Source organism: Stylophora pistillata, chromosome 11, assembly GCF_964205215.1.
Source record: "Stylophora pistillata chromosome 11, jaStyPist1.2, whole genome shotgun sequence".
NCBI classification, from domain to species: Eukaryota; Metazoa; Cnidaria; class Anthozoa; order Scleractinia; family Pocilloporidae; genus Stylophora; species Stylophora pistillata.
The window spans coordinates 29,069,095-29,096,115 of NC_142529.1; the positions used below are offsets into that span (position 1 = coordinate 29,069,095).

The following is a 27,021-nucleotide window of genomic DNA, read 5'->3' on the forward strand; positions in this document are numbered from 1 at the left end:
AAGCGAATACAATGTCTACTATAAAGTATGGTGCATAACAAACAACTAATTCCACCTGCACCCACAGTGCACTGTACACTGCCTTTTTGTATCGCGCCATGTTCAGTACATTTGGTTGGCTCGGCTGTTGTTGGACATGATCTTGTACTTGAGCCTGATGATGACTGAGACCCCGAAAAATTTTTATATACGAGGCGACTGAAATAACAAGGCAAGATGGTACAACTATATGGCCAGACCAACCGATTAGAAAGTAATCTAATGTGTAGCATAAAGCAGCGACACTGGATACAATCCAAAAGGTAGTTACAATGATGCATGTGCGCTTCAAAGTTACAATTTGTCTGTATCTTAGCCCCAACAGCAGGGCGAGAAGTCTGTCCGCGCTTATGGCCGTCATCGTCATCAACGAAACTTCACATAATGCATAGCCTGTAAGGCCGGTGGCGTCAAGTGCGTATCGACAGAGATTCCATTGTTCGTGAACCACAGACATATTATGAATAGTATTCAGAGGCTGAGTAACAAGACCAAGCAACAGATCAGTTGTTGCCAGACAACGATACAAGAGTTTGGACGGCGGATGAAGGGAAGATTATTTGTGAAGGGCAACGAGGATAAGAGAATTGCCAAGAAATGCTGTGATGGAGAGGTGATTGTCAACTGCTGCGAAAAGTACGTATACTGATTCTTTTTAGCGCCCACTAACCAGAGAGGGGGAGCAATGTAGTTCTTGAAGTGTATTGGTCTGTAATCTAACTCCAGAGAAATTTGTTGTTGACATTATTCTGTAATCGTTTCCTTTTTCTTGAACTGCGGTTATCTGTGATTGTAACGAAAAATATTTAATCTAAACAGCTACACAACGACGACGTACATCCTACATAATAATCATATAAAGATTTACTCATAACTGTTCACTCGTTTTAAAATCGTCAAAGAAATTGTCGCTTTAACTTGTCAGGTACACCCCGTATGAAATAGGAATAATAAGCAAATATATAAAAACACCTGTAACATTATCTTTGTTTTCTTTGTGGAACAAAAAATCCCACTTAACTTAGCCTACATGGAGGCATTCATTATTAACGCTTCAATACGAGTTACTTGACCCGTGAATAAGTTTGAGGCCTTGAGCAACACGACTTGTAGGCGAAGGAACGACGTGCCATGATAGTGCCAAGAACCGAGGACCTGCTCGAGGGCTGGCTTGGTTTCATTGATAGAGTGTCAATCAAATATCCATATCATTTGTGTACAGTTGAGGCTTGAATCATTATTAGCCTCAGCAATCGAATAAAAAGAAGATTCAAGCTAAGGATGTTTAACCCATGTTGATCTTTCCAGAAAACTCGAATGCACACATCGATTACGAAGTTGATGTATGGCCACACATGCAAACTTATTTAAAATATTTTAATTCAACCGTGTAATTAGTAACATTTTGTGGCTCTTTTACCTCCCTTTCGTATTCGACAAAAACTAGAGCAAAGAATAAGAAGAGCAAAAAATTACGAGAACAAACAACTTTCTGTCGTTTCTTTCACAGATCTGTTGTTGCCGCATAACGATACACGAGTTTCGTTGGCGGATGAACGGAAGATTTTAAGTGAAGGGCAAAAAGGATAAGAAAATTGCTAATAAATGCTGTGATGGAAAGGAAAATTTGGACTGCTGAGAAAGAAATGAATTGCCTTTGTCGTCCATCCATCGAAATAGGGTTGCAAAGAAATGAGGCTATGTTCACGCCGTGCTGAACGAATTTTCGAGCGGCTGAAAAACTCGACCGGACATTCTGTTCACACGGAATTGTGCGAAAGTTTCCTTCTGTTAAGATGGAACTGATAACCGGATGAAGTTTGTGACACCCGTCAGTGGTTTTACTATCTCCTCATGCGCACACCGTTTCTTTAATTAAGTGCAAAATGGCCTCTAGAACTGAAGAGAAAAGCCAATTCAGATAGCAGCACGGATAACGAATATTTCACTTGGACGGATGAGGAGACAGCTCTACTGCTTAATGTTGCTTTATCGTATAAAATTGAAAAAACTTGCGACTGCTGAGAAAGGAATTTATCCTTGTTGAAGCGTTCCAACCGAAGAAGGGGAGTATAGCAGTTCTTCGAATGTTTTCGTTTGTGTTCCACCTCCACTGAAATTTGTTGTTGGTATTTCGTCTGAACAGTACACACCCAGCCTCGATCAATGAAACATTGCTTCTGTAATTATATTCACTTTAAGACTTCCTCACAAGCGTTTACTCATTGATGATGCGTCAGAAAAATTGTCTTTTGTGTCCAAAAAATGAGTCTTTTTAATTAATTTTTTTTTAATTTTTTTAGGGCAATTTTCAAGCTGAATGCCTTTCGTTTTATACATGATATTAAATTTTTATGGAATTTTCTTATACAAATTTTATCAATTATATTCTTTGTAAATAATCTTGAATTAGTCATTAAACAAAGTGTGTATCCATGAGTTTTTCTTGGATTTTTACTAAACATTTTGACGTATTTTTCATCGATTTTAAAGCATTTTGTAATTTTTTTTGTAAATACTTTTAGTGATTATAGTGTATAAAGGTATTATAAGTTTTTTTTTTCTGGATCCTATGAAGTGCCTCAGGTATGAAAAAGCAATAAGAAGAAAATGGGAAGACATCTGTGTTGTCAATTTTTTTTTAACAAGTCGACCAACAATCCTTCTTTACCTGCATCAAATATCTTTGAAAAGGTGCAAACCAAGTGTCCATATCATTTGCATGAAGTTAAGACTTGAATCATTTTCAACCAAGAAAAACTGGAAATAAAAGTTCAAGATAAAGATTTTAGTTGGTCTGGGAAAAAATTGGATCCGTGACAATTTCCGAATGCATTATACTATTCAAATTTAAATTTTGGTCGCAGGAGCGAACTTCTTTTAAAATGTTTGAATTAAATTTGTTATTAAATAGGTTTCCAGCTTCTTTTTCTCTTCCTTTTGCATCCCGGACTAAAATTAAAAAAAAAAAAAAAAAACGGAACAAGATGTTTTGCTATCAAACCGCTTTTGCTATTTCATTTTTTGTTTCCTTTTTCTTAGGGTGAGGTTATCTGTGATTGCAACGAGAAATATTTTTTCTTAACAGCAACACAACGACGATCACTAAAAGCCTTCTTCCTAAAGAAAGTCCACCGTAAACCAAAATTCCTCACCAGTGTTTAATTCTTTGTGTGTCAAAAAATGCCTGGAACCTGCGAGGTACCTCAGTTAAGAAATAACATTGAAAGGCAAATTTGGAGACATTTGTCACAGAACCTCCACTGAGAGGATGCTAATTAAGTGTTCTTGTCATATAATTCTTGGTGGAGTTGAAACTTGCATCATTACCTGCAGCCTCACCAAGCGTAATAAATAGTTTAAACTGGTGATTTTAATCGATCTTTGAAAAAATTGAATTTTCAACAATCTCCGAAACGCACCAAAGTATTCAAATTCAAATTTTCGTCCCAGCTGCGAACTTTTTGTAAAATGTTTGAATTTTATCCATGTAGTTAATTGCGCTTTGCAGTTTTTCTCTCTTCTTTACGTATCTGACAACTACTTGAACCGAAATTGTAAACAAAAGCAAAATATTACGCAAGCAAACCATTTTGTACATTTTTTTTACCTTTGTCTGTTAGTTATCCTCATTTAGCCATCGAATTCATAGTGACCATCCCTGATAATGAAGAACCGAAGGTAGTTTACTGGACCCTAGATCCAATTTGTTTTTTTCCAATGTCTTGTTCAAAAGAAGACCAAGAAAATACTCTCGTGTTAGGTAAACTTTCATGTAAAAGGAAATTTACTTGACAATTACGAGATGGAAAATAAGGAGATGGGTTGTCAAACCTACCACTCACTCGATGAACAATTTATTTCATTGTAGATTTTTATCATTTTTATCATCGTTTATAAAACCTTAGTTTCACTAAGCTCCGTCTTTAGCTATTGTTAGCCATCTTTCAAGCTCGACCGTAAATTACCGCGTGCTTCATGTAGTGTACTGACGAACGAATTAGTTGTCAAAACTTTGTCAAAGTCTATGAGACATAAGTTGTCTATTGTGTCTAAAAAGTTACTTTTTTTCGGAACTTGTGAAGTGTCTCAAATGGTATGAAATGTTAATAAAAGGCACGCCAAATATAGAGACATCTATCGTATCATTTTTGAAAGTGGGGCAAACAATCTCTCTTTGTTTGATAGGGTGCTTTTCAAATGTCTTTATCATGATCTGCATGAAGTTCAAACTTGATTCATTATCAACCTTCGGTAAACTGGAGTTAATAACAAATAAAAGCTGACGATTTTACCTTGTCTAAGAGAACACTGGATTTGTGACAATCTCCGAAAGCCGGCATCAAACCGTTGAAATTGAAATTTTTTCACAGATGCCAGCTTATTTTAAAATATTTCATTTGACTTTCTAATGAACACGGTTTTGTAGCTTTTGTCTCGCCGCTCAGACAGATCAGTTATTTCCAAACAATGATACAAAAGTTTGGACCGCTGATGGAAGGAAGATCCCTTGTGTACGGCAACAAGAATAAGGGAATTTCCAAGAAATGCTGTTGTTGAAGCCCACTCACTAAAGAGATGGAGCATAGAAGTTCTTGTATTGTTTTCGTCTACGTTCTACGTCTAGTGAGATTTGTTGTCGCCATTATCCGTTTCCTTTTTCTTCTCGTGTATCGGTGATTGCAACGAGAAATATTTGTCTAAACTGCTCACACCAAGCCACTATCGCTGAAACCCCATTTCTTTAAAATTAGTCACATAAATACCACCTAACCAGCGTTTATTCATTTAAAAATGCCTTGAGAAATTTTTTATCTGAAACCTATTTGGTGCCTCACGTATGAAATAGCAAGAAAATGAAAATGTATAGACACCTGCTTCAGTTTTTACAGAGCACTGAACAAAGAGTCTCTCTTTACCTGGATCATTTCATCCGGATAGTTTCAAGTGAATATTTTGGTATGAAGAAGGTTTTCTTTTATGTAGTAAGTGATTGAAGTCTTCCTGTCGCGATTCTCTTGAACGATTGAAAATTCTCTTTTCGCAATGAAAGTTGTTATCCAATATTGAAGTAAACACGATAATTTATTGATGGAGATGGAAATGAAGGGATGGGTGGTCAAAACCTGTCAAGACTCGATGAACAATTCTTTTCATTCTAGTTTTTTTACAATCACTTGTGAAGATTAAGTTGCGCACTGCTCTGCCTCTAACCAACTCTAACCAATCTTTCAAGCTCGACTGTAAAACTTTGCTTTAAATCTGTTATTGTATTGATCGACGGGGAACCAGCTGATGGACAAACCAAACGAGTGACTATTTCTTAAGAGATGCAAAAATTTATGCAATTCTCTGATACGGTTTAGGAGTTTATCCAGGAAATTTTCAATTTGCCCCTTAAATTCTCCTTGATTATTCCGAACAGCAACTGCAGCTGAACCTCTAAACAGTTACGAGTGGGCCGAAACCAGTGTTTCTATCTCAATTAGTAGAGATTAGTTTAAAAAAATTAGTACTTAAAGGTAATATTGTTGGCAAAACAAAGACATCGGCAGTGTTTCTGTTTGACAATGCGATATGGGAACTCTTTCTTGCCACCCTTTATAAAAGATGAATTAAGTAGTACATAATATACATTGTCATTTAAGGGCCGATTATTAAGTGGAGATGTTATTCCTTTATTGTATTCAATACTAAACTAAAGATCTGTGTAAAGTTCAGACTTGACACATAATCAGCCTCAGCAAACTGAAAATAAAAAGTTCAAGCTAGCGACTTTATTTGGCCTAAGCAAGAGATCGTCTAAGGAAACAAATTCGTGACAATTGCGCGATGTGAAACTAATTCGTTACTGGACCCTAGATCCAATTTGTTTTTTTTCCAATGTCTTGTTCACAAGAAGACCAAGAAAATACTTTCGTGTTAGGTAAACTTTCATGTAAAATGAAATTTACTGACAATTTATTGATCGAGATGGAAAATAAAGGGATGGGTTGTCAAACCTATCAATGACTCGATGAATAATTTATTTCATTGTAGATTTTTTTTATTTTTATCATCGTTTATAAAAACCTTAGTTTCACTAAGCTCCGCCTTTAGCTATTGTTAGCCATCTTTCAAGCTCGACCGTAACATTACCGCGTGCTTCATGTAGTGTACTGGCGAACGAATTAGTTGTCAAAACTTTGTCAAAGTTTATGAGGCATCAGTTGCCTATTGTGTCTAAAAAGTTACTCTTTTTCTGAACTTGTGAAGTGTCTCAAATGGTATGAAATGGTATAAAAAGCACGCCAAATACAGAGACATCTATCGTATCATTTTTGAAAGTGCGGCAAACAATCTCTCTTTGTTTGATAGGGTGCTTTTCAAATGTCCTTTCATGATCTGCATGAAGTTCAAACTTGAATCGTTATCAACCTTCGGTAAACTGGAAATAATAATAATAAAAAAAAAAGGCTGACGATTTTACTTAGTCTAAGAGAACACTGGATTCGTAACAATCTCCGAAAGCCGGCCTCAAACCGTTGAAATTGAAATTTTATCACAGATGCCAGTTTATTTTAAAATATTTCATTTGACTTTCTAATGAACACAGTTTTGTAGCTTTTGTCTCGCCGCTCAGACAGATCAGTTATTTCCAAACAATGATACAAAAGTTTGGACCGCTGATGGAAGGAAGATCCCTTGTGTACGGCAACAAGAATAAGGGGATTTCCAAGAAATGCTGTTGTTTAAGCCCACTCACTAAAGTTCAAGAGGGCATAGGAGTTCTTGTATTGTTTTCGTCTACGTTCCACCTCTAGTGAGATTTGTTGTCGACATTATCCGTTTCCTTTTTGTTCGCGTGTATCTGTGACTGCAACGAGAAATATTTGTCTAAACTGCTCACACCAAGCCACGATCGCTGAAGCCCCACTTCTTTAAAATTAGTCACGTAAAGACTACCTAACCAGCGTTTATTCATTTAAAAATGCCTTGGGAAATTTTCTGTAGTTTCAAAAACTGATTTTTTTTCTGAAACCTATTTGGTGCCTCACGTATGAAATAGCAAGAAAATGAAATTGTATAGACACCTGCTTCAGTTTTTACCGAGGACTGAACAAAGAGTCTCTCTTTACCAGGATCATTTCATAGACTTTCTCATCATCTTTTACTCGTTTGAAAACATTACAGAGAAAATTGTCTGTTGTGTCAAAAAGCCTATTATTGTCGCTTTAACTTGTCACGTACACCTCGTATGAAATTGGAATAAGAGGCAAACATATAAAAACACCTGTAACATTAATATTGTTTTCTCTATGCGACAAACTATCCCTCTTTACTCAGCCTACGGGCAGGCACTCATTATTAACGCTTTAGTACGAGTTACTTGACTCGTGAATAAGTTTGAGGCCTTGAGCAACACGTGGACGGAGGAGCGACGTGCCGCTATACTAATAACGAGGACCAACTCGTAAGCTGACCTAGTTTATTGACAGGGTGTCAATCAAATGTCCATATTATTTGTGTAAAGTTGAGGCCTGACTTGTCATTAGCCTCAGTAAGCTGAAAATAAAGAAACTAAAGGACCGGTTATCGTCAATTTTATTTCATACGCATTCTTAAAGTTTGTTGACAGACACAAGCAAGGGAACCATCTTTACATATTCATAAGCACTACGGAAAATTTTCTGATAACAAGACAAATTCGAGACTAAACGTCGACCAATGCAACTCGTTTCGCAATATGGCGTCAATAACAAGCCTCTTTCTTTAAGTTAATAAAAAAACCTTGACTTTAAAAAACTCTTTTAACTACTCTTTGAAGTTTTATCCAGTACTTTTATATTGCTATAAGAAGATTAAACATGAAATTAAAATGCATGCATGCGCATATCTTTCTTTAATTATGCCTTGCCGTATTCAAGATCATTGGTAGTTAGCTAACACGAAAAATACTCTTGAAAAGAGATGCTTGGTGTTTCTATTGCCTTTCTTTTTATTTTTTCCGTAAAAAAGGTATTTAGTGCACACAACAAGCAATTTTTTTTAATGAATACTCGATAAAAATTTAGAGCCTCACGGGGCTTTGCGTTACAGAAATCAACAGTATTGTTCAATGATTGACATTAATTAATATATAAAACATAAATTAACGGGGAAAATATTCACAACACAAAAAACATAAATTAACAGATAAAATGTCCACAACAGACTATGTACAAACTTCGAACAACAATATTATTTGAGATTTTTATTTCTTTCTATCTAATAACATATTAAACAGGCGTTTTCTTACAATAATTGTGTAATCACTTTCAGCTTTAGAAATACAATATATAATTCGAGGATGACCTAACTCCATGGACAGTAAAGTGCTTGTCTGATTGTCTGCTTCACTGCTTGTCTTACTTCACTTATCTTCCAGCAGTAAAGGAACGGGTTTACCGTCGAGTTAAAGTAAACTAAGACAGCTGCTGCACACCTCAATATTACTAAGTGTGATGAATATGTTTTACTGAAAGCGAATACAATGTCTACTATAAAGTATGGTGCATAACAAACAACTAATGCCAACTGCACCCACAGTGCACTGTACACTGCCTTTTTGTATCGCGCTATGTTCAGTACATTTGGTTGGCTCGGCTGTTGTTGTACGTGATCTTGTACTTGAGCCTGATGATGACTCGGATCCCGAAAAATTTTTATATACGAGGCGACTGAAATAACAAGGCAAGATGGTACAACTATATGGCCAGACCAACTCATTATACGGTAATCTAATGTGTAGCATAAAGCAGTGACACTAAAGGTAGTTATAATGATGCATGTGCGCTTCAAAGTTATAATTTGTCTGTATCTCAGCCCCAACAGCAGGGCGAGAAGTCTGTCCACGCTTATGGCCGTCATCGTCATCAACGAAACTCCACATAATGCATAGGCTGTGAGGCCGTTGGCGTCAATTGCGTATCGACAGAGATTCCATTGTTCGTGAACCACAGACATATTATGAATAGTATTCAGAAGCTGGGCAACAAGACCAACCAACAGATCAGTTATTGCCAGACATCGATACAAGAGTTTAGACGGCGGATGAAGGGAAGATTCTTTGTGAAGGGCAACGAGGATAAAAGAATTGCCAAGAAATCGTGTGATGGAGAGGAGAATGCCAACTGCTGCGAAAAGTACGTAGACTGATTCTTTTTGGAGCCCACTAAACTGAGAGGAGGAGCAATGTAGTTCTTGAAATGTCTTGGTCTGTAATCTAACTCCAGAGAAATTTGTTGTTGACATTATTCTGTAATCGTTTCCTTTTTCTTGGACTGCGGTTATCTTTCATTGGAACAAGAAATATTTAATCTAAACAGCTACACAACGACGACGTACATCCTACATAATAATCATCTAAAAACTTACTCATCACTGTTCACTCGTTTTAAAAACGTCAGAGAAATTTTCGCTTTAACTTGTCAGGTACACCCCGTACGAAATAGGAATAATAGGCAAATATATAAAAACACCTGCAACATTATCTGTGTTTTCTTTGTAGGACAAACAATCCCACTTAACTTAGCCTACATGCAGGCATTCATTATTAACACTTCAATACGAGTTACTTGACCCGTGAATAAGTTTGAGGCCTTGAGCAACACGACTCGTGGGCGAAGGAACGATGTGCCATAATGCTAATAACCGAAGACCTGCTCGCAAGCTGGCTTGGTTTCATTGATAGAGTGTCAATCAAATGTCCATATCATTTGTGTAGAGTTGAGGCTTGAATCATTATTAGCCTCAGCAATCGAATAAAAAGAAGATTCAAGCTAAGGATGTTCAACCCATGTTAATCAGTCCAGAAAATTCGAATGCATACATCGATTACGAAGTTGATGTATGGCCACACATGCAAACTTATTTAAAATATTTTAATTCAACCGTGTAATTAGTAACATTTTGTGGCTCTTTTACCTCCCTTTCGTATCCGACAAAAACTAGAGCAAAGAATAAGAAGAGCAAATAATTACGAGAACAAACAATTTTCTGTCGTTTCTTTCACATTTTCTTTCACAGATCTGTTGTTGCCGCATAACGATACACGAGTTTCGTTGGCGGATGAAGGGAAGATTTTAAGTGAAGGGCAAAAAGGATAAGAAAAAATTGCTAATAAATGCTGTGATGGAAAGGAAAATTTGGACTGCTGAGAAAGAAATGAATTGCCTTTGTCGTCCATCCATCGAAATAGGGTTGCATAGAAATGAGGCTATGTTCACGCAGTGCTGAACAAATTTTCGACCGGCTGAAAAATTCGACCGGACATTCTGTTCACACGGAATTGTGCGAAAGTTTCCTTCTGTTAAGATGGAACTGATAACCGGATGAAGTTTGTGACACCCGTCAGTGGTTTTACCATCTCCTCATGCGCACAACGTTTCTTTAACAAGTGCAAAATGGCGTCTAGAACTGAAGAGAAAAGCCAATTCAGATAGTAGCACGGATAACGAATATTTCACTTGGACGGATGAGGAGACAGCTCTACTGCTTAATGTTGCTTTATCGTATAAAATTGAGAAAACGTGCGAGGGGAAATAATGGGAATCGATACGAACAAGGTATGAGGAATTACAAGAACTTTTCATTCAAAGATATCCAAACAACGATGAATTCGAAGTAGACCCAGCACAGTTTCCAAACTGTAAGGATACTAGCATATTCTCCAAAGAAGAAATAATCGCGAGGTTGAAGAGGATAAAGTTCGGTTATCGAAAAGCTGTAGATTCTGGAAGAGTGGTAACAATACTATTTGACTAATACGCTGAACTATGGTCTGGATGTCCGGCTGTCGAAGCTATGGATAATGGCATTGAGACCGCAGACGAGATACTCGGTAATGATAATCCTGACGAAAGTGAATCGGGTCTACTTCCTTTCGCAGTGAATGACCCTGCAAGGGAGAATAACACTGGTGAGACAACCTTGGATGATAGTGCTAATGATACAGTTAAAAAAACTGTTGATGCAAGAAGAAACTTAATTTCTAACCTAAAAGAGAAAAAAAATTTCAAGCTTAGGAAAAGACCACAACAACAGAACAGAATGTTAGCCCTTGGACACGAAGAACTTCAGTTGAGAAAGAGAATGATCGATCAGCTTGAAAATTGAATAGAAAAATACATGATTTATGATTTTTTTTTTATTTTTAAGATTTTCCGACAGGCAGGGACACCGCAACAGCTTGCGCTAATCACTGCGGGCCCAGTAAACCCACCCATCCCACCCAGTGGAGGACATCCATCACACAGCAATCTCGTGTGTGGGAAATTAACGTCTCCTACCCCCAACCCTGCAGGAGACGGGACCTCCATTTATTCGTCCCTATCCGGGAAGACTAGAATATCTAACCATTTCTTGATGTTATAGAAAGGTAGCAAATTCTTCTAAATTATTTTAAGACCCTGAGTGTTGGTCCGGCCGGGGCTCGAACTCTCGACCTCCTGCACAACAGTCCAGCGCTCTATCCATTGAGCTAACCGGGAAAGTATGCCAAGTTTTACCGCTAGTTTACATTCCTTAAGCACCACATTGCAGAATGGATTCAACATGCTGGGGATGATGATGCAGCAGAATCATCAGCAGAATCAGCATCTGCAGTACAACCATCCCCAATATTAGCAACAGCAAAGCAACTTGTCAGGTGTTTGGCATTTACAGGATCCTTCTCATTTTAATAAGTGTTGAACATTAATATTCACAGTGTCTACCCTAACTGTTGGATTGTGCGCTGTTTTAGCACTCTGTTAACAAATTTGAGTTGCGTTTTTGATATGCACTGCCAGTTTGCCTGCTCACAAGGCAGAGAGACATTGGTTGGCTTACCTTGTTATTGCACTATTTACCCCAGAGATTTTCTGTTTTTGTATGCATTATACTGTACCAGGAACGATTTCTTCAATATAATTAATTAAATTTCGTCTATGTTACTTGTCATTAATAGTTGTTGAGTTTAATGTTTGTAAGCTAGCACTCCCTTTCTAGCTTCATAGGGTTCATGCTTGTTGAATAATATTAAACCACAAGAATGTTTTTCATCTTTATTTTATTAACTAGTAAGATCAACACAAGTATCTTGGAATAAAAACATGTCCAAGCTGGACAGAGCTGATATCTTGCTGTAGTGGTATGAACAGGAAACTATCTGACAATATCAAAGGCAAGGATAGAAGTAAATTTGAATGTTTTAAAACTACAACAGAGTGTCAAATGGGGTCGGTTAGGTGTAATCTCTGAAACATGTGATCTCTGTAATATGAGTGTGTTGCGGAAGTGTGGCAAGACATTCCTGCATAGCTCTCTGAGGCTATTGAATCCATACAAAAAAGAGTATTAAAAACTATATTCCCAAATTTTAGTTATCAACAAGCCCTAGACCAGGCAAAATTGTCATTGTTGGTAGATCGTAGGATATTCGTTTGTAAAAAGTTGATGGCGGAAATGAGGAATAAAGACCACCCCATATCTTTCTTAGCTCCACAAGCTGTAACAAGTTCTACACCTCAACAGCTCCTATGCATTGTGGAAAGCCATGAGCATCATAAAAATTGGCAACTGCGTCACACACTTCTTCTTCTGATTTTGGTAATCTAATGTAATCAGGCCCAAGGACGATTGAAATGCATCTGCAAACTCTTCGAACAGTTTCAGACACAGTTGACTTTCCAATGCCGAATGCATTAGCAATCTTGCAGTATCTCCCCTTGTCCGATAAATAGTACAAAGTTACAGCTAACTGCTTCTCAACATCAATTGCAGATCTCATATTTGTAGATTGCTTCTGCAAAAAAAGGTTTGACTTTATCACACAGTTTCATGAAACTCTCCTTGGACATTCGAAAGTTTTCACGCCACTCATCCGACACGACAGTATTACTGACAAAATTGTCTCACCAAAGTGATGTTCTACCAGGTCTAATCCAGTGTTTTCGCTGCTTCGACGTATTCGATTTACAGATAGATGAGCAACGATTAGCTTGATTTTCTGACATTAACAAGATACCAACACAACTTCGCCTACGTGCGTGGTAAGCTCGGCATGTCCTACACATTTGCAAGATAATATTATGTAACAAAGCTGTAACATTGCCGAGTACCACAATCACGTTCCATCGAGTACCATCTTCGTATAAAATTGTAAAACATATTATTTAACTTATAACGAATATATGAAGTTCATATATTTTGAACTGCGGTTTTAGATACATATGATGCACGATTCTCGCAGTAGAGAGCGCTATTTATGCAATAGCGAAAATCAGACCTGAAAAAAAATATCAGGCCTGTACGGGATTCGAACCACTGACCTCTGCGATACTAGTGCAGTGCTCTACCAATTGAGCTAACAAGCCAATTATCTGATTTATCTTCACGGGTTTATTACGAATCAACTTAACGGCCTGCTCCCAGTTGGCTTGTTAGCTCAATTGGTAGAGCGCAGCACTAGTATCGCAGAGGTCAGTGGTTCGAATCCCGTACAGGCCTGATTTTTTTCAGGTCTGATTTTCGCTATTGCATAAATAGCGCTATCTACTGCGAGGATCGTGCATCATATGTATATTATTTAACTTAGTTACAACGCATCCATGCAGCCGCGCCTTCGCCGTACAAAAATTCGGACCGGCTAAAACTTCGTCTTCGATTTTGGTGTTCAAATTTTTGAAGGCTTGGGCGTCCAAATTTTCGTACGTTTAGCGTGGTGCTATGCGAACGAAACACCTAAACGCACAAATTTTCGGCCGGTCGAATATTCGTCTGGCACCGTGTGAACGTAGCCTGAGTTCTAAATATGCTTTTGTTTGTGTTCCACCTCCTGTGAAATTTATTGTCGCCATTGTTCTTCCTTTCTTTCTCTTTACAGAAGGTTTGATGATCAATTACATGCGAGTTTTATAAGTATAGTTTTGTCAGATAGAAACGATCACCGAACTCTTCCTTTTTTCAACCATATTCACGGAGAGACCTCCTCATTCAAAATGCGTCTGTTGTATTAAAAAAGTCATTTTATTCCTTGAGCTTGTCATTACATTAGGTATGCAATAACATTAAGAGACAGCTTTAATATTACTTTTCTCAGAGTGCGACAAACAAACCCTCTTTATTTGGATCAACTTTAGATGCAAGGGAACGTATTAAGTGCCATATTATTTGTGAGAGGTTCACAGTGTAATCATTATCAGCCTCGGCAAACTGAAAATGGAAAAAGTTCTCAACTCAACATCAAATATATTATGTCATTCATCAACATGGAATCGAAATTTACATAATTCTTAATAATAGAGTATTATCGTTTGTCTCACGATATAGTCACTTATGATGTGGATCGCGACGTTTTGACTGCACACTATTAGCCTTCATCAGGCGATAAGGTCGACTGGTTTTGGGTGTTCTTATAAAGCAGAATGCTCCCCTGTGATTGGTTGGTATTCCACCGCTGTGATTGGCGTGTTTCGATCACTGATATTAGTAGGTTGTTTTCTCGGCAGTCTGCTGTCGTGCGGCTATCCTGTCGTTGTGTTTTTGGATCGTGGCCATCCACGCTTCAGGAATTTCCACTCCACTGTGCCTATTGATGTTGTAAAGGTGAAGTCTTATGTGAATAGCCTTTGACCCTGCAGTGTACCAGTGAGGATCACAATCAATAAACTTAACCTCATTCCAAAGCGGTGGTGCGCGGTGATGTGGGCGTACTCTGAAACGTGCTCTGAAGAGCTGTCGACAACGTCCTTCAACAGGTTAAGTTACCAGAGTATATCATCACGAAGGCACTGTCAGACGCCCTTAAAAGCTTAAAAGAGGTCGATTCCATCATGGTTCTCCCAGCTGACAAAGGGCGTGCAAGCATAGTCATGGGTACCTACACCTACCAAGTTAAGATGTCCAACCTCATCGAGAACGGACCATACCAGCTCCTAAACAAAGACCCGACTGACCGCTTGACCAGGAAGTTGTCCGAGAGCCTTGAAAGGCAGTGGACATCTATCGGAGGCCTTTTATAACAAGATCAGACGTCGCAACAAACAGCCGCCTAGAATCTACGGTTTACTGAAGATCCACAAGGCCGACGAACCGTTTAGAGCTATTGTGTCATGCGTTAGCACCTTCGCAGATGACCTGTCCGCCCACCTATCTAATATCTTGTCTCCTTCGACAAGTAACTCGAATTTCAAAGTGACCAATTCAGCTCACTCTGCATCCACCATCAGCAGTGAGACTATCCTAGACTGACCGTTAACGTGTAATTTCTGGAAATCGATCGATCTGAAACTGAAGATAACTCTGAAATAACCGGTTATGGTCAAATTTATTTCGTACACATTCCTTAAAGGATGTATTATATTTGGAAACAGATTTATCATAAAGAATGAAGCCCGTATACCCAAAAATAATAATAATAATAATAATAATAATAATAATAATAATGCAGGTATATTTGAAATATTTGCTCCTTTGCTTTTATTTTATTTAATTTTTTTTTTCCGGCCTGAGCAAATCAGCTTCGAGGAAGCGATTGAACATCAAAAGACAAAACAACGAAAAAGGAAATCTTAACTGAACTTAATCTAGGACAATTACACCTCTTGAAAGCGAGAGACGGTATGTATAGTGTTCCACGGTCAGTGAAACATTCGGATTCAACCAATTTACATGCACACAAAACAGATACAACTCGACACTCGACCATGTTCTTTTTTAATTCTCCTAATTCCTTTCGGCCGTACACGATTACTACAGTATCTATGCCCCAAAATATTCTCAGACATTTCGTTACTTAAAAACTCATTTGCTTGTTTCTTTTCTAAAGGTTTTTTTTCTACTGTAAGCGACGAGAGATGTTTTCATCTGACAGCACCTGCCAGCCCACGATCACGCAAACTTCGCTTTCTAAATTTCAGTTACTTAAAAAGTTCCTCAGTTAGTGCACTCATTTAAAATGCGAATTCGCAATACTTCTTCTGTCACAAGAGATGCCAATTTCTTCCCAGAAGTTGCATTAAATGCAAGACTCTTTACAAATTTCTCTGTAACACGTAATTCTGTCATGTCATTCCGTCGATATATTGTAAAAGTTCCCTCTATAGATACAAAAGTTTAACGTTACAGCATCATGAAGGATAGAAAAATCCCGCAGGAAAATTTTCCCGCAAATTATCTTCGATAATAAATGATGGAACAGAGAATTAACTCTGAAGCGTAAGTTAAAGTGCTAAGGGTTCCCGTAGACATTTCTCCTTGAAGAGTTTACGTTTCTTGTTCTAAAATTGGTTTCCTTCTCATTTTTTGTACATACCTGACTCTTGTTTTACGTGTACTTTTCTTTCGTGTTGTATCATTTTTAATAAGATCATGGACTTTCGATAACGTTGGTACGTTTTTACTTAAACGGCTCCGTACATAACTCTGCTGTTTTCTACTTTTCTGAGAGGAACGTTTTAACATATTCACTGGTACTCTGCGTGGTTCACGATCACGTTTATAGCCATGGCATTCACACAAAACACGAGTACAATTATAATATACATACTTCGCATGACGAGATCTCAATTGTTGTACTTTTTATTGACATTGTAACATCATTATGTTCATGTACATTAGTCATACTGACAACTTTTTTAAGTAGATCACAGTCATCAAGAGTATTCATCATGTCTTCTTCTAAGTACATACAACTCCATGAGAAGAGCAAACCAACATTCACGATCGCTTGTACAATAATAGTGATGATGTACGAAATACCAAATCGTACTTTACAAGTATTGAACCCAATAAAAACCAACAACAGAAACAGGATATATAACGGAAGAGCTAAGCTTAAATGTTTAACCTTGTTATTCAAATTGCTTCAGTCAGTATTATCCAATTCGCTGTTGTTAGCGCCACCTTCGAAGTTGTGTTCACGAACATTCTTGATTTTTTCAGCAAGTTAGGTGTTCGTCTAAGCATCATAGTTTGTTGTTGAATCGGCTGTCACAGTTATGCCAGCATTTTCGTAGTTTGAACTCACATATAGCTCATTCGTTACCTCGTGAGAACTAGTAAAGAACATTGTACATTTAGCTAGCTCTCAAGCTCTAGAATTTGTGGACCGGCCCATTCCGTAAACGCTCGAGATCATTTGGTGTGGCCTTACCACGAACGTGTGCGTTTGTATGTGAGATGAGCGTACAAGACAGGAATCTTTGTCAAGCGGTCTTAACAAAACACAGCATTCTGTAAATTATGCTCTTTACGAAGAGCGAGCACATGACAACGCAAGTTGTCGCACTCTCACCCCCAGTTTCCGCGGTTTACGCAAGGAACCCCTGGGACCATGACCTCCCGCTTAGCTCAATGGATAGAGCGCTGGACTGTTGTGCGGGAGGTCGAGGGTTCGAGCCCCGGCCGGACCAACACTCAGGGTCTTAAAATAATTGAGAAGAATTTGCTACCTTTCTATAACATCAAGAAATGGTTAGATGTTCTAGTCTTCTCGGATAGGGACGAATAAATGGAGGTCCCGTCTCCTGCAGGGTTGGGGTAGGAGACGTTAATAAAAAAAAATAAAAATAATATTAAAACAGTTTTTAACGTGGAGAAACACTTAGCTAGAAGCTAGTTTACAGGTTTTCCACCAAACAACCGAAACAAATAATTCAAATTGAAAATAACATAAATAAGAATCCCAACTGACCGGAGGCAAACCAGTTGGCTATATTACAAGCATGAACGAGGATTTGAACTCGGTGCTACCTGAAACAAATCCAAGTAGTGGCCAGGGCGGGACTTGAACCCGGGAGCGGCGGATCGCAAGTCGGACACGCTGACCACTCGGCCACGCTGCCTTCGTTAATTTCTCACACACGAGATTACTGTGTGATTGATGTCCTCCCCTGGGGTGGGATGGGTGGGATATTGGGCGCACTTAATTTGGAGCCTCGCTCTGTTGTGTGATCCTCACCACACTCTGATGAAAGTGATTAAAATAAATAAAAAGCCCGAGTAATGAAATCCAGAGAGGTCTTTACCATAGAAGTTCAACCTGGTATCGTCTCGGTTGATTTTATTTCTGATAAATGTATACTACACTCTTCGTGGTAAAATAATGGATAAAAGAACTCTTCGCAAACTAAATATCTCGTAACTAACCCTCACATCTCGTAAATATTTCTCTGGGAGAAGTATTTTGGTTAAATAAATCAGAACAAGGCAAAAACTAATACTTTCTATAAACTAAATTATTCAAAGATGACCTTCATTTTTCGTAAACATATAATGTTACTCACACTTCCCTGTCCAAGAGTGTCGGTTACAAAATAAAGCTTTTTCAAAGGGTTTCACGAAAGCTCGGTGATGTCTGCTTTTCTTATATAATTACCCTTTAACTACAACCAATCGATTTAAACGCATTTGATATTGCGTTTTGCTATTAGATCTGACTGGCCACTTCTATGTCCTCTCACTTCGTTTTCAGTGACCCTTCTTTTGCTTTCCTTGCGAAAACAATTCAAAAAACAAAAGAAAAAAATCTCAGAGCCTTCAACCCACACTATGGCGTCAACGTGGTCGTATGAAAATTACGACTGAGTTAAATGACTAAAGAAACCGGTGCACAAAAAACGGAGACTGGGGACATATTCCCACCGTAGTCACGTGGGTACATAGAGCTTCCTTCATCCGCTTCCAGGCCTCATCTGTTTCACCATCTTCCTCATCATATTCCTGTTCAAAAATGACAACAAAAGAGTTCGAGTGAAACTGCTGAAACAGATGAGGATGAGTGCAAGTAAGTAGGTCTTTTCCAAAGCCTATCTGTTGTTTATAGGAGACGGGCTGATAGCAGGAAAGAAAGGGAATTTATAAAAGAAATAATTGTTACCGGATCGCATTGAGTTTCTCTTCCACCGACTCCCACGGATTGCGTTCTTCACTGAATTCAAGAAGTTCTAGAGACAAAGCTAAGATTAAGTCTAAGAACATAAAGAACCTTACCAGCTGTTAAGGTATCAGAATGCAAAATTAACGATGTTTCCTTTTTCAACTGAGTATCAAACTGAGAGAAAGGCCTACTTCAGCTCTAGAGAGTAAAAAATAACAAACAAGACTACAATAAAAAAACCCTGAATTTTCAGATTGCTACATATTAAAATACAGGTGGAAGCAGTCCTACTCGAATACTTCACACAGACCTTGCGCGAGTTTCATTTCACTGATCCAGTCTCCCTCTTTGTAATACTTTACACGCAAATTCTGCATAAAAAAGGAAAGATATAAAAATAAATCAACCATTCAGCTCATTCCTCAGTTGCAGAGGAATGCAAGTATTCATAAGCTCCTACTTTCTCTGCCAGTTTGTTTTTCCATGACGGCCACACTCACATGTAACAGTAACGCATACTGCCACTTAGCGCTGGTCACGCACGCTAGCGCACACCAACAGTGTTATGCTTACTTACCAGGAAAGGAAATCTTTCCATGCGAGTTAGCTGTAAAATACGATCCGCATCATATTCTAAACGAGCGACTTTCTTGGCCTGTGTGTAGGTTGTACTCATCTGAGCAATGAGAATGTTGAAGAGAATCACAATCACAGTCCCCATGTAGGTCATCGTCAACAGAATAGAGAGCCAACTGCAAAATAAAAAAATAAAAAAATTATAGGTGCTCATGTCGTTAAATCCACTTTTACTTTAAGTGTAATTAAGTCTTCCGACGGTCATGAAATCCAGACAAATCAAAAGTGGGGAAACATTTCCCACTTATTAAAGAAATTTCAACTTACTTGAGATTTGAGTAGTCGGCAGCTATTGGTGTCTGATCAGACAGTGCGCGAAAGCCACTCAATAACACATCTCCGAAGTCACTTATGTTAAGAGAAAAATATTTTTAGGTTAGATTGCAACACATAAACCGTGTTGAAGCTGAATTAAAATTTTAGGCATTTCGTTAAGCTTCCTTTAACAGTAATAGTTTTCTTAAAGAGCGCACTATGAAGGTCAAACAATCAAATAACTCAACAGTAGTGTTAAATAAACATAATTCACCCAGAAAGTATAGGACACACCTAAACTGTTGGTTTTCAGTGGAGTAACTTAGTGATAAAGACAAAGCACCACAGAAGGAAAGACAGATCACAATAAAAACTGCCATGGATCTCGTGACGTCGTGTAAAATGATCTTCGCCAGGGTCTGTGTGTATAATCCTGTTGTCCTAGTAAAGATCAACGGCTTTATTAGATCAAAGAAAAATATTACGAGGCACTGAAATAATAAAATCCTTCAAAAACCTTACTCAAATAACAATAGTTTTCGAAAATCTTTAGAGAACTTTTAAAGGGGGGATAGACGCGAGGTCCTGCATCGCCATGCCAACTAAGAGGCCATTTAAACCAAGTAATTTGAATAAATTATATCAACAAACTTGAAATGGTAAATTGGCCACCGTTACGATTATAAAAGCTGACGTTTCGAACGTTAGCCCTTCGTCGAACCAAGCTTTCCGTGAGCTTTAAATGTTTCGATATTATAATCTACCTCTTCCTGGACTGCTGATAAAGAATAACATAATTTATTAATGATAATAATCGAACTTTCTACTCTTGGCAGTTTTTTTTTTCGTTTTCTGAAACATTTTTTGTGAAACTTCTGAAAGCCATCATTAGGTTTTCAAATTGTAGATGTGGCATTTCTTTGCAAATTTAATTTTTGAGTCTCGTTTAACAAAAACTAAAACCTCAGCCAACTACACGAGTGAGATTCACCAATAAGATTCCCACTATAAACTTTCCTCATTCTAATTTGTAAACTTTGAAGTTTACGTTGTCAGGCAAGAAAGCTTAAAGATCCTTAGGAAGTTGAACAAGAAAGCTAAAGAAGCCACCAGCCACTGAGCTTTATTTTGTGTGTACCGTAAGGGTATTATACACAGGATCAGCAGCAGGCCTAACCAGTCAAACAGGGTCATCCACTCTGTGAAGTACGAGTTCCCCTCTCTAAAGGAAACCAGACAAAAATTTTTTTTCATTCAACTACTTAAATTCTTGTATTTTTCACCTTTCACTCAGGTCCCACCAATTTTCTATATTTGAATCACACACCACCTACAATTACTCTACTTACTTTGACAGAAGGACAAAAGGCTTATGTTCGGAATTGATTGTGTGCTAATTAACTCAACCTCTAAACTACTATGAAGTCTTCCCTTCCTAATCTATAACAACTTTTTGCAAGGAGAAAATGTCCTTAAATTTAATAAAACATCATCATTGTGTCTTAGTCTGATTTCAGCTCTCACTAAAATTACATACTTACATTCTCATTCGATTAATTTCTTCACATATGTAAAAGACCACCATAATAAGGGTGAAAATCTCACAAAATCCCCGCAGTGAGTCTGCTTCACCCCCATATTGCAAGGGGTCCACTGTCGTGGAAGCATGCAGCAGAGAATATGACAAACACAACAAGAAAATCACATACAATGCTGCTTGAAGGCTGTGGAAAAAAATGCGGTTACAGATTTTATATTAAGTACTAGTATGTCTTACATGATATTGAAACATTATTTTCCTTTTATTTGTGTTCTTTTTTAACTGCTAATAATAAAAGCTAAACTGGCCATATCATGCTATCTAGCTAAATCACAAAATAATCAAGTTCCTCCTTGGCAAAGAGAAAGGTAAGGACTTTTAATAAACACCCTGATATATGATTTTTCTTATTTTATACTTCATATATTTTTCTTCCCTTATAAATCCACTCTAGCAACTTTAGTCATCAGTGAGACAATTTGTCTGTTTAAGTGAATTAAATGATATTGGCAAGCAAACTATTCAATTTTTTCACTGTGATTGCATGATATGCATCTAAATTTCAACAATTACCTCAGAAACAAATGTCCATAACTTTTCCATTTTGTTTTAACCAGCATTCTGACCATGGGATGTTGCAGAGCTTCCTGAAAAAACTTAAATGTCTAGGCAAGAATATAAATGTTCTAAAACTGGAACAACAAGAAATTTTCTTGCTTGTAGCATACCAAAATATTTTTATTGTAGGTGTTGGTTGTTCTTCAACTCTTAAGTGCATTTGTTGAAACAAACATGACAGGATAACTAAACAAAGAATAATAATTTTTTTAAAATTTTATCCTTGCCTTATTTCTGTTCTTTGCAATGACATGTAAACAAGACTTGTCCCTACAGTTGAAATATTTGTTTTCTGTCTGTCCTTGTCCATCTGGCAAGCTGACTTTTGGTGGCCGTCCTCCCTCATCACCATCCAACACTTCATAATAAAAATGGTAGTCCAAAGGATCATCTGTGATTGTACGCCAGGCACCCTCAACTACCTCCTTCTCTTTTTCATTTTCATAGCTATCTTTGCGTTTTGGAAGATGTGGCCAGTGAGGCAGCATCATCTGATCCAGTACAGCTACTAATGTTTTCTGTGGAAAGTACATAGTTACATAGAGTGTATACCAGCTGTACATTTCTGAATTGTTACTTAAATGTAAAATATTACAGCTGATAGATTGAGGTCTTCCTTCATGACATGAAGAATTCAGGATGAAGGAAACAATTTACAGAAAGAGATCTGTTCATAACCAATGATCATGAAGTACTTTAATCATGTGCTGTTTAAAGGAACAGTCCTGCATTTTTAGTTGACAAATACACAAATTTAAAATACGTACCTTCATTTTAGGGTTCTCAATAATGGACTTAAAGCTAAAGAAAGATGGGTGAGGATTTGCCACATCAAATGGTCTCCAAACAAATAATCTCTGTACTGTGATGACAACAAGATAGTACTATATAACATGTCAAAAAATGTAAATTCCACAACACTTAGACTTTGAAAATATATATAATTCCAATTTTTCAGCCTCTTTCATAATTTCATTTCTTCCTTGGAAAATGCTTTGTAAATTAAACAGCATTAGAAGAAACCTGAAACTGAACTTAACCCTTGTGGGGTTGTAGTAATTGAATAATGTAGCTTAGTGTTGGACTTTTCCAGGTGAGCAAGTGAGCAGAAAAAGTTGAGTGACTGTCTACCTTGCTTGAAAGCTCTATTTTGAGAACATTCCCCCGCAATTTAACAAGTGGGAACAATCTCTTTAAAGTTTCAGTAAGCATGCACTTACTTATTGTGCCACATCATCCTGATTAAATATGCAGCCACCTCATCATTTTCAGCTAATAAAGCCAACTCAATTGGTAACATAGTTCTCTTTTTCCTAACTACTTCTGTCTGCATGGTTAAAAGCACAGGATACTTCTTTACAAGTGTTTTGGTGACATGTAAAAATCCCAGTTCTGAGGTGTAGTGCAGCAATGTTTTCCTTGCTTTGTCTTCTTCATCTCTGAATGTCTGATATTTGTTATTTGCATTTAGCTCACTTTCTAAAATAATCTCCAAAAGACTATTTATCTGCAAGACAACAACATTCTAGGTGTAATTATGAATGAATAATGGATTTCATCATCTCAATGTTATCATCACACTTAAGTTGGAAAGAAATTCAATTGTTTCATAGCTTTGTAGCTTTGTAGAAGGCAACATGGTCAAGTGGTCAACGTGTCGGACTTGCAATCCGCCGCTCCCGGGTTCAAGTCCCACCCTGGCCACTATTTGGATTTGTTTCACGGTAGCCCCGAGTTTCAAATCCTCGGCCATGCTTGTAATATAGCCAACTGGTTTGCCTTCGGCCAGTTGGGATTCTTAACAGCGTTACTTTCAATTTGAATAATTTGTTTAAGTTGTTCCGTGGAAAACCTGTAAACTAGCTTCTAGCTATGTGTTTCTCCATGTTAAACTGTTTATTATTATTTTATATTTAACCTTATAGGCTCAATCGTGTGTACATGTGAAGTTCTAATTTTCTAACTGGTACTGCACACTGAGTACATGATCACTATGTCTAATGCCACCTGATTTTCTTCAGTGTTCATACACCCTTCAGTGCCAAATAATTATAAAATTACTTTACATATAATCCCCACATATAAATTATATATTTTTACCTTCTGTTCAAGGCCTAACAATCTATCAGGATTATCTTTGTACTGTTTAGATGCTGGCCACTCTATAAGCATCACAAGTGCTGGATCTGCACTGTCCAATTCTCCATTATCTCTGTACTTCTGGGCCAGTCTTTCAACAGTAACTACATCCATGGCTCTACTCCATGACAGTCCGAGACTCTGCCTTAAACGAACCTACACACAAACAGATGACAGGTGTTTTTCCTTTACACTGGATTAGTAGGACAGCCGCAAATGGTAAACAAGAAAAGCCTGGTTAGCATTTCGTTGCAAAATCTTTCTCCACTACCTTGTCATTTACCTGTTTAAAAAATATCAGAGGAACCAAGAATAGTTTTCAAGAGAAAGCTCTGTGTTCTACAGTTATCCATTACAAGTGATCACATCTGCAAATACCAAAGACAGGTTCCCATATGTACTTTCGATTCGCCATTGTTGTTCACAAAGGTGCAACGCTCAATTATGAGCCAAAGTTTAAAATTCTTCGGGCTTTATGGTTCAAAATGTTGTTAAGATCTAACTGATAAAGATTTACCTTTTTGGATTTATTTATCTAAGCTTACCTTTCGCCAGAACTCCTGATCGTATTCATTTTGAAAGCCATCTTCTTGATGATGATTAATGTCAACTTCAGGCTGAGGTTCGTGTTTATTGTTAACAATTTTTCCGTTACGCTCTAACAGGTCTTGGTCTTCTTTACTCATTTTTGAATCACTAATAGTCAGCCGTAGCTGTTCATTTAAATGCAGCTCTTGCAGCCTCTGGTGGTTTCTCGGTGACAGAGCTAAATGACGTATACGCATGCGCTAGGTTTTGCCGCGGAAAGGCGGAAACACGGATTTTGAGTCGTTCACATGGTATTCTGTTGCTTCGAGGCGTCGTTTTCTTTTACAGAATAACCTCCAAAAACTTGGTACACCCCCTAAAAACTTTCAAAAATCAATTATCTCCTTAAAACCTCTGGAAATAGGAAAATGCCTTCGACGAAAACAGAGTTCCTCGGCTTTAAAAGTCAGCTCTTATCATTTTTCCGCTAATTTCGATAAATGTTAGACCTAGGACACTGGAGCCCGCGTTGTTGACCGCATACCCTCTGACATATCGTTTCATTATTCAGCTCTGTCACCACTGTCACAGACGGTACAGACAGTACGGGCAACACAGCGGTCGCTCACTAAGCATGCGCAAATGGATCAGTCAGGGGGATTTCTGCTGGCCATTTTCCACTCTAAATAATCAAGGCACCTGCACTGGTCGCAGTCGTGGAGAGATTTGTAGATAGTTGTTACTTTCAAATGTTTTGCGATTGAGCCAGAGAAGGATATGGACTTACGAACATTCAACTGAACAGGGGCGTAGCTAGGGGGCGGGGGGTGATCTTGAAGTGCCCATCTAACCCCCTTTTTAACTTTGTAGTCCTTTTTTAAATCAAACACAGCGTGGTGGTCGACATGAAAATCTGGCGAGTACCCTCTGTTTGACTAAGCGTGACCCCCCCCCCCCCCTTTTGAAAATCCCGGCTACGCCCCCGCTGAATCAATAATTTGTCATTAGCACAAGGGAAATATTTGGATGCTAGGGTGTAGGCTACCTTTGTCTTAGAATGGTAGGAGATTATACAAATATTTCTTTCCCAAATTTGGAACAGTTGCAACGTCAAGGTCCGTCCATAGGCCTCTTGCCTATAGTTTACAGGGAATTGCGCAAGCCACAGATTCACCCGATTCATTTGGTTGCACCTTCTTGCATCAAATCCTGCCGACCAATGCAAACCATGCAGCGCCAAGCGTTACAAAAACTATACACGCACAGAATTTCGACATAAACAAGAATGCACGCTTTAACTGTTACCCACTGCCAGCAGATCAGATCATGGTATCAACACGATCATGCGCGCTTTGGAGAATACGCTTTGTGTGCGTGGTCATCTCAGTCTTTCGCGCATCTTAAATCAAAACAATAAAATAATCTCTCGCATTTGCTTTTGTTCTAGGCAAATTCAGAGGTGAAATAAAATTCTCACGTCACATTTTTTTACAGGCATCCAACTCATGATCATTTCGCATGTCTTCCCCGGCTTGGTACATATCATAGCTTATATCCGAAAATGCTCTCTTGTACTTGTTGTAAACGGTTGGCTGTTGCACTTTAGGTTACCTATCTCAAAGGTAGAGTCAAACCAGTCAGTTTCAGTCACACTTGCAATTGTATAATTCGATTTCAACGACGAACCTTAGTAGGTAGGGCTTGTTTGTTCGTCTCTCTGTATCCTCACCCGTCCGAATTCAAGAAGTCAGAAATGAAGTACGTCATGTTTCTGCACACTGAAGGCGAAAAGATCAAAGCTAGAAAATTAAGAGATTACTTGCAGGGTAGGCTGTGGAACATAGCAGATTTGAGAACTATCGCCCAAATATCGGCAGAGGAACAGGATTTCAGATGTGAACTTCGCTGCCATGGGGACTGCGTCGTTTTGGTGGCATCACACCACACCTCTTCCCTTATCAAAGGAAGACAACAAGAAGTTGACGACGATTTGCTCACTTTTGATGGAAAGGTAATAAACGAAGAGTTCGCGGGAAACAAAGAATTTATTGACAAACTGATAATTGTATACTTGACAGACGAAAGGGCCAGTGATGATTGGATCCCAGACGATCTTGATGAAAAGAGAATCTATAATCTGCAGGGCGAAAAAATTGTGGAAAGTCCGTTGCTGTACCAGCTTGAATATTCCATAAGGAAAATATTGCTTGGAGATTCCTTTATGATGTAAAAAACGAACCGTTTCATAGAATACGAGACAGTGAAGCTGAAAGACGCTCAGTAAGAACTCCGATTTGATCTACTTTTGTGCTGTTGGGGAGAATTTGCTCCAGTGCTTTGTGTTACAAATTGCATATTTTAAGGTCACATGGTGTGCAATCAGAAA

The 27,021-nt window shown here is 38.1% G+C and overlaps 2 protein-coding genes and 1 long non-coding RNA gene across 3 annotated transcripts in view; all 3 read right to left on the reverse strand.

Moving 5' to 3' along the window:
- LOC148721062 (uncharacterized) overlaps positions 1-27,021 on the reverse strand; it is an 87,306-nt gene that overhangs the window by 928 nt on the left and 59,357 nt on the right. Inside the window, exon 2 of the long non-coding RNA XR_015993053.1 lies at positions 1-823. This exon is cut by the window's left edge and continues 928 nt beyond it. This is a non-coding gene — a long non-coding RNA (uncharacterized LOC148721062). The remainder of the gene's footprint in view (positions 824-27,021) is intronic.
- On the reverse strand, positions 8,246-10,050 carry LOC148721063 (adrenocorticotropic hormone receptor-like). Its single transcript, XM_088737540.1, has 2 exons — positions 9,436-10,050; positions 8,246-9,351 (listed from the first exon to the last, which is right to left on the reverse strand). The coding sequence occupies exon 2, from the start codon at positions 9,310-9,312 to the stop codon at positions 8,374-8,376; it is 939 nt and encodes a 312-aa protein (XP_088593666.1). The 5' UTR covers positions 9,313-9,351; positions 9,436-10,050; the 3' UTR covers positions 8,246-8,373.
- Positions 18,087-24,944, reverse strand: LOC148721064 (uncharacterized). Its single transcript, XM_088738019.1, has 14 exons — positions 24,653-24,944; positions 24,069-24,263; positions 23,189-23,475; positions 22,736-22,823; positions 22,196-22,486; positions 21,924-21,997; positions 21,352-21,534; positions 20,859-21,032; positions 20,105-20,251; positions 19,823-19,903; positions 19,497-19,671; positions 19,230-19,290; positions 18,920-18,986; positions 18,087-18,762 (listed from the first exon to the last, which is right to left on the reverse strand). Exons 1-14 carry the CDS (start codon positions 24,890-24,892, stop codon positions 18,714-18,716), a joined length of 2,112 nt encoding a protein of 703 aa, XP_088594145.1. The 5' UTR covers positions 24,893-24,944; the 3' UTR covers positions 18,087-18,713.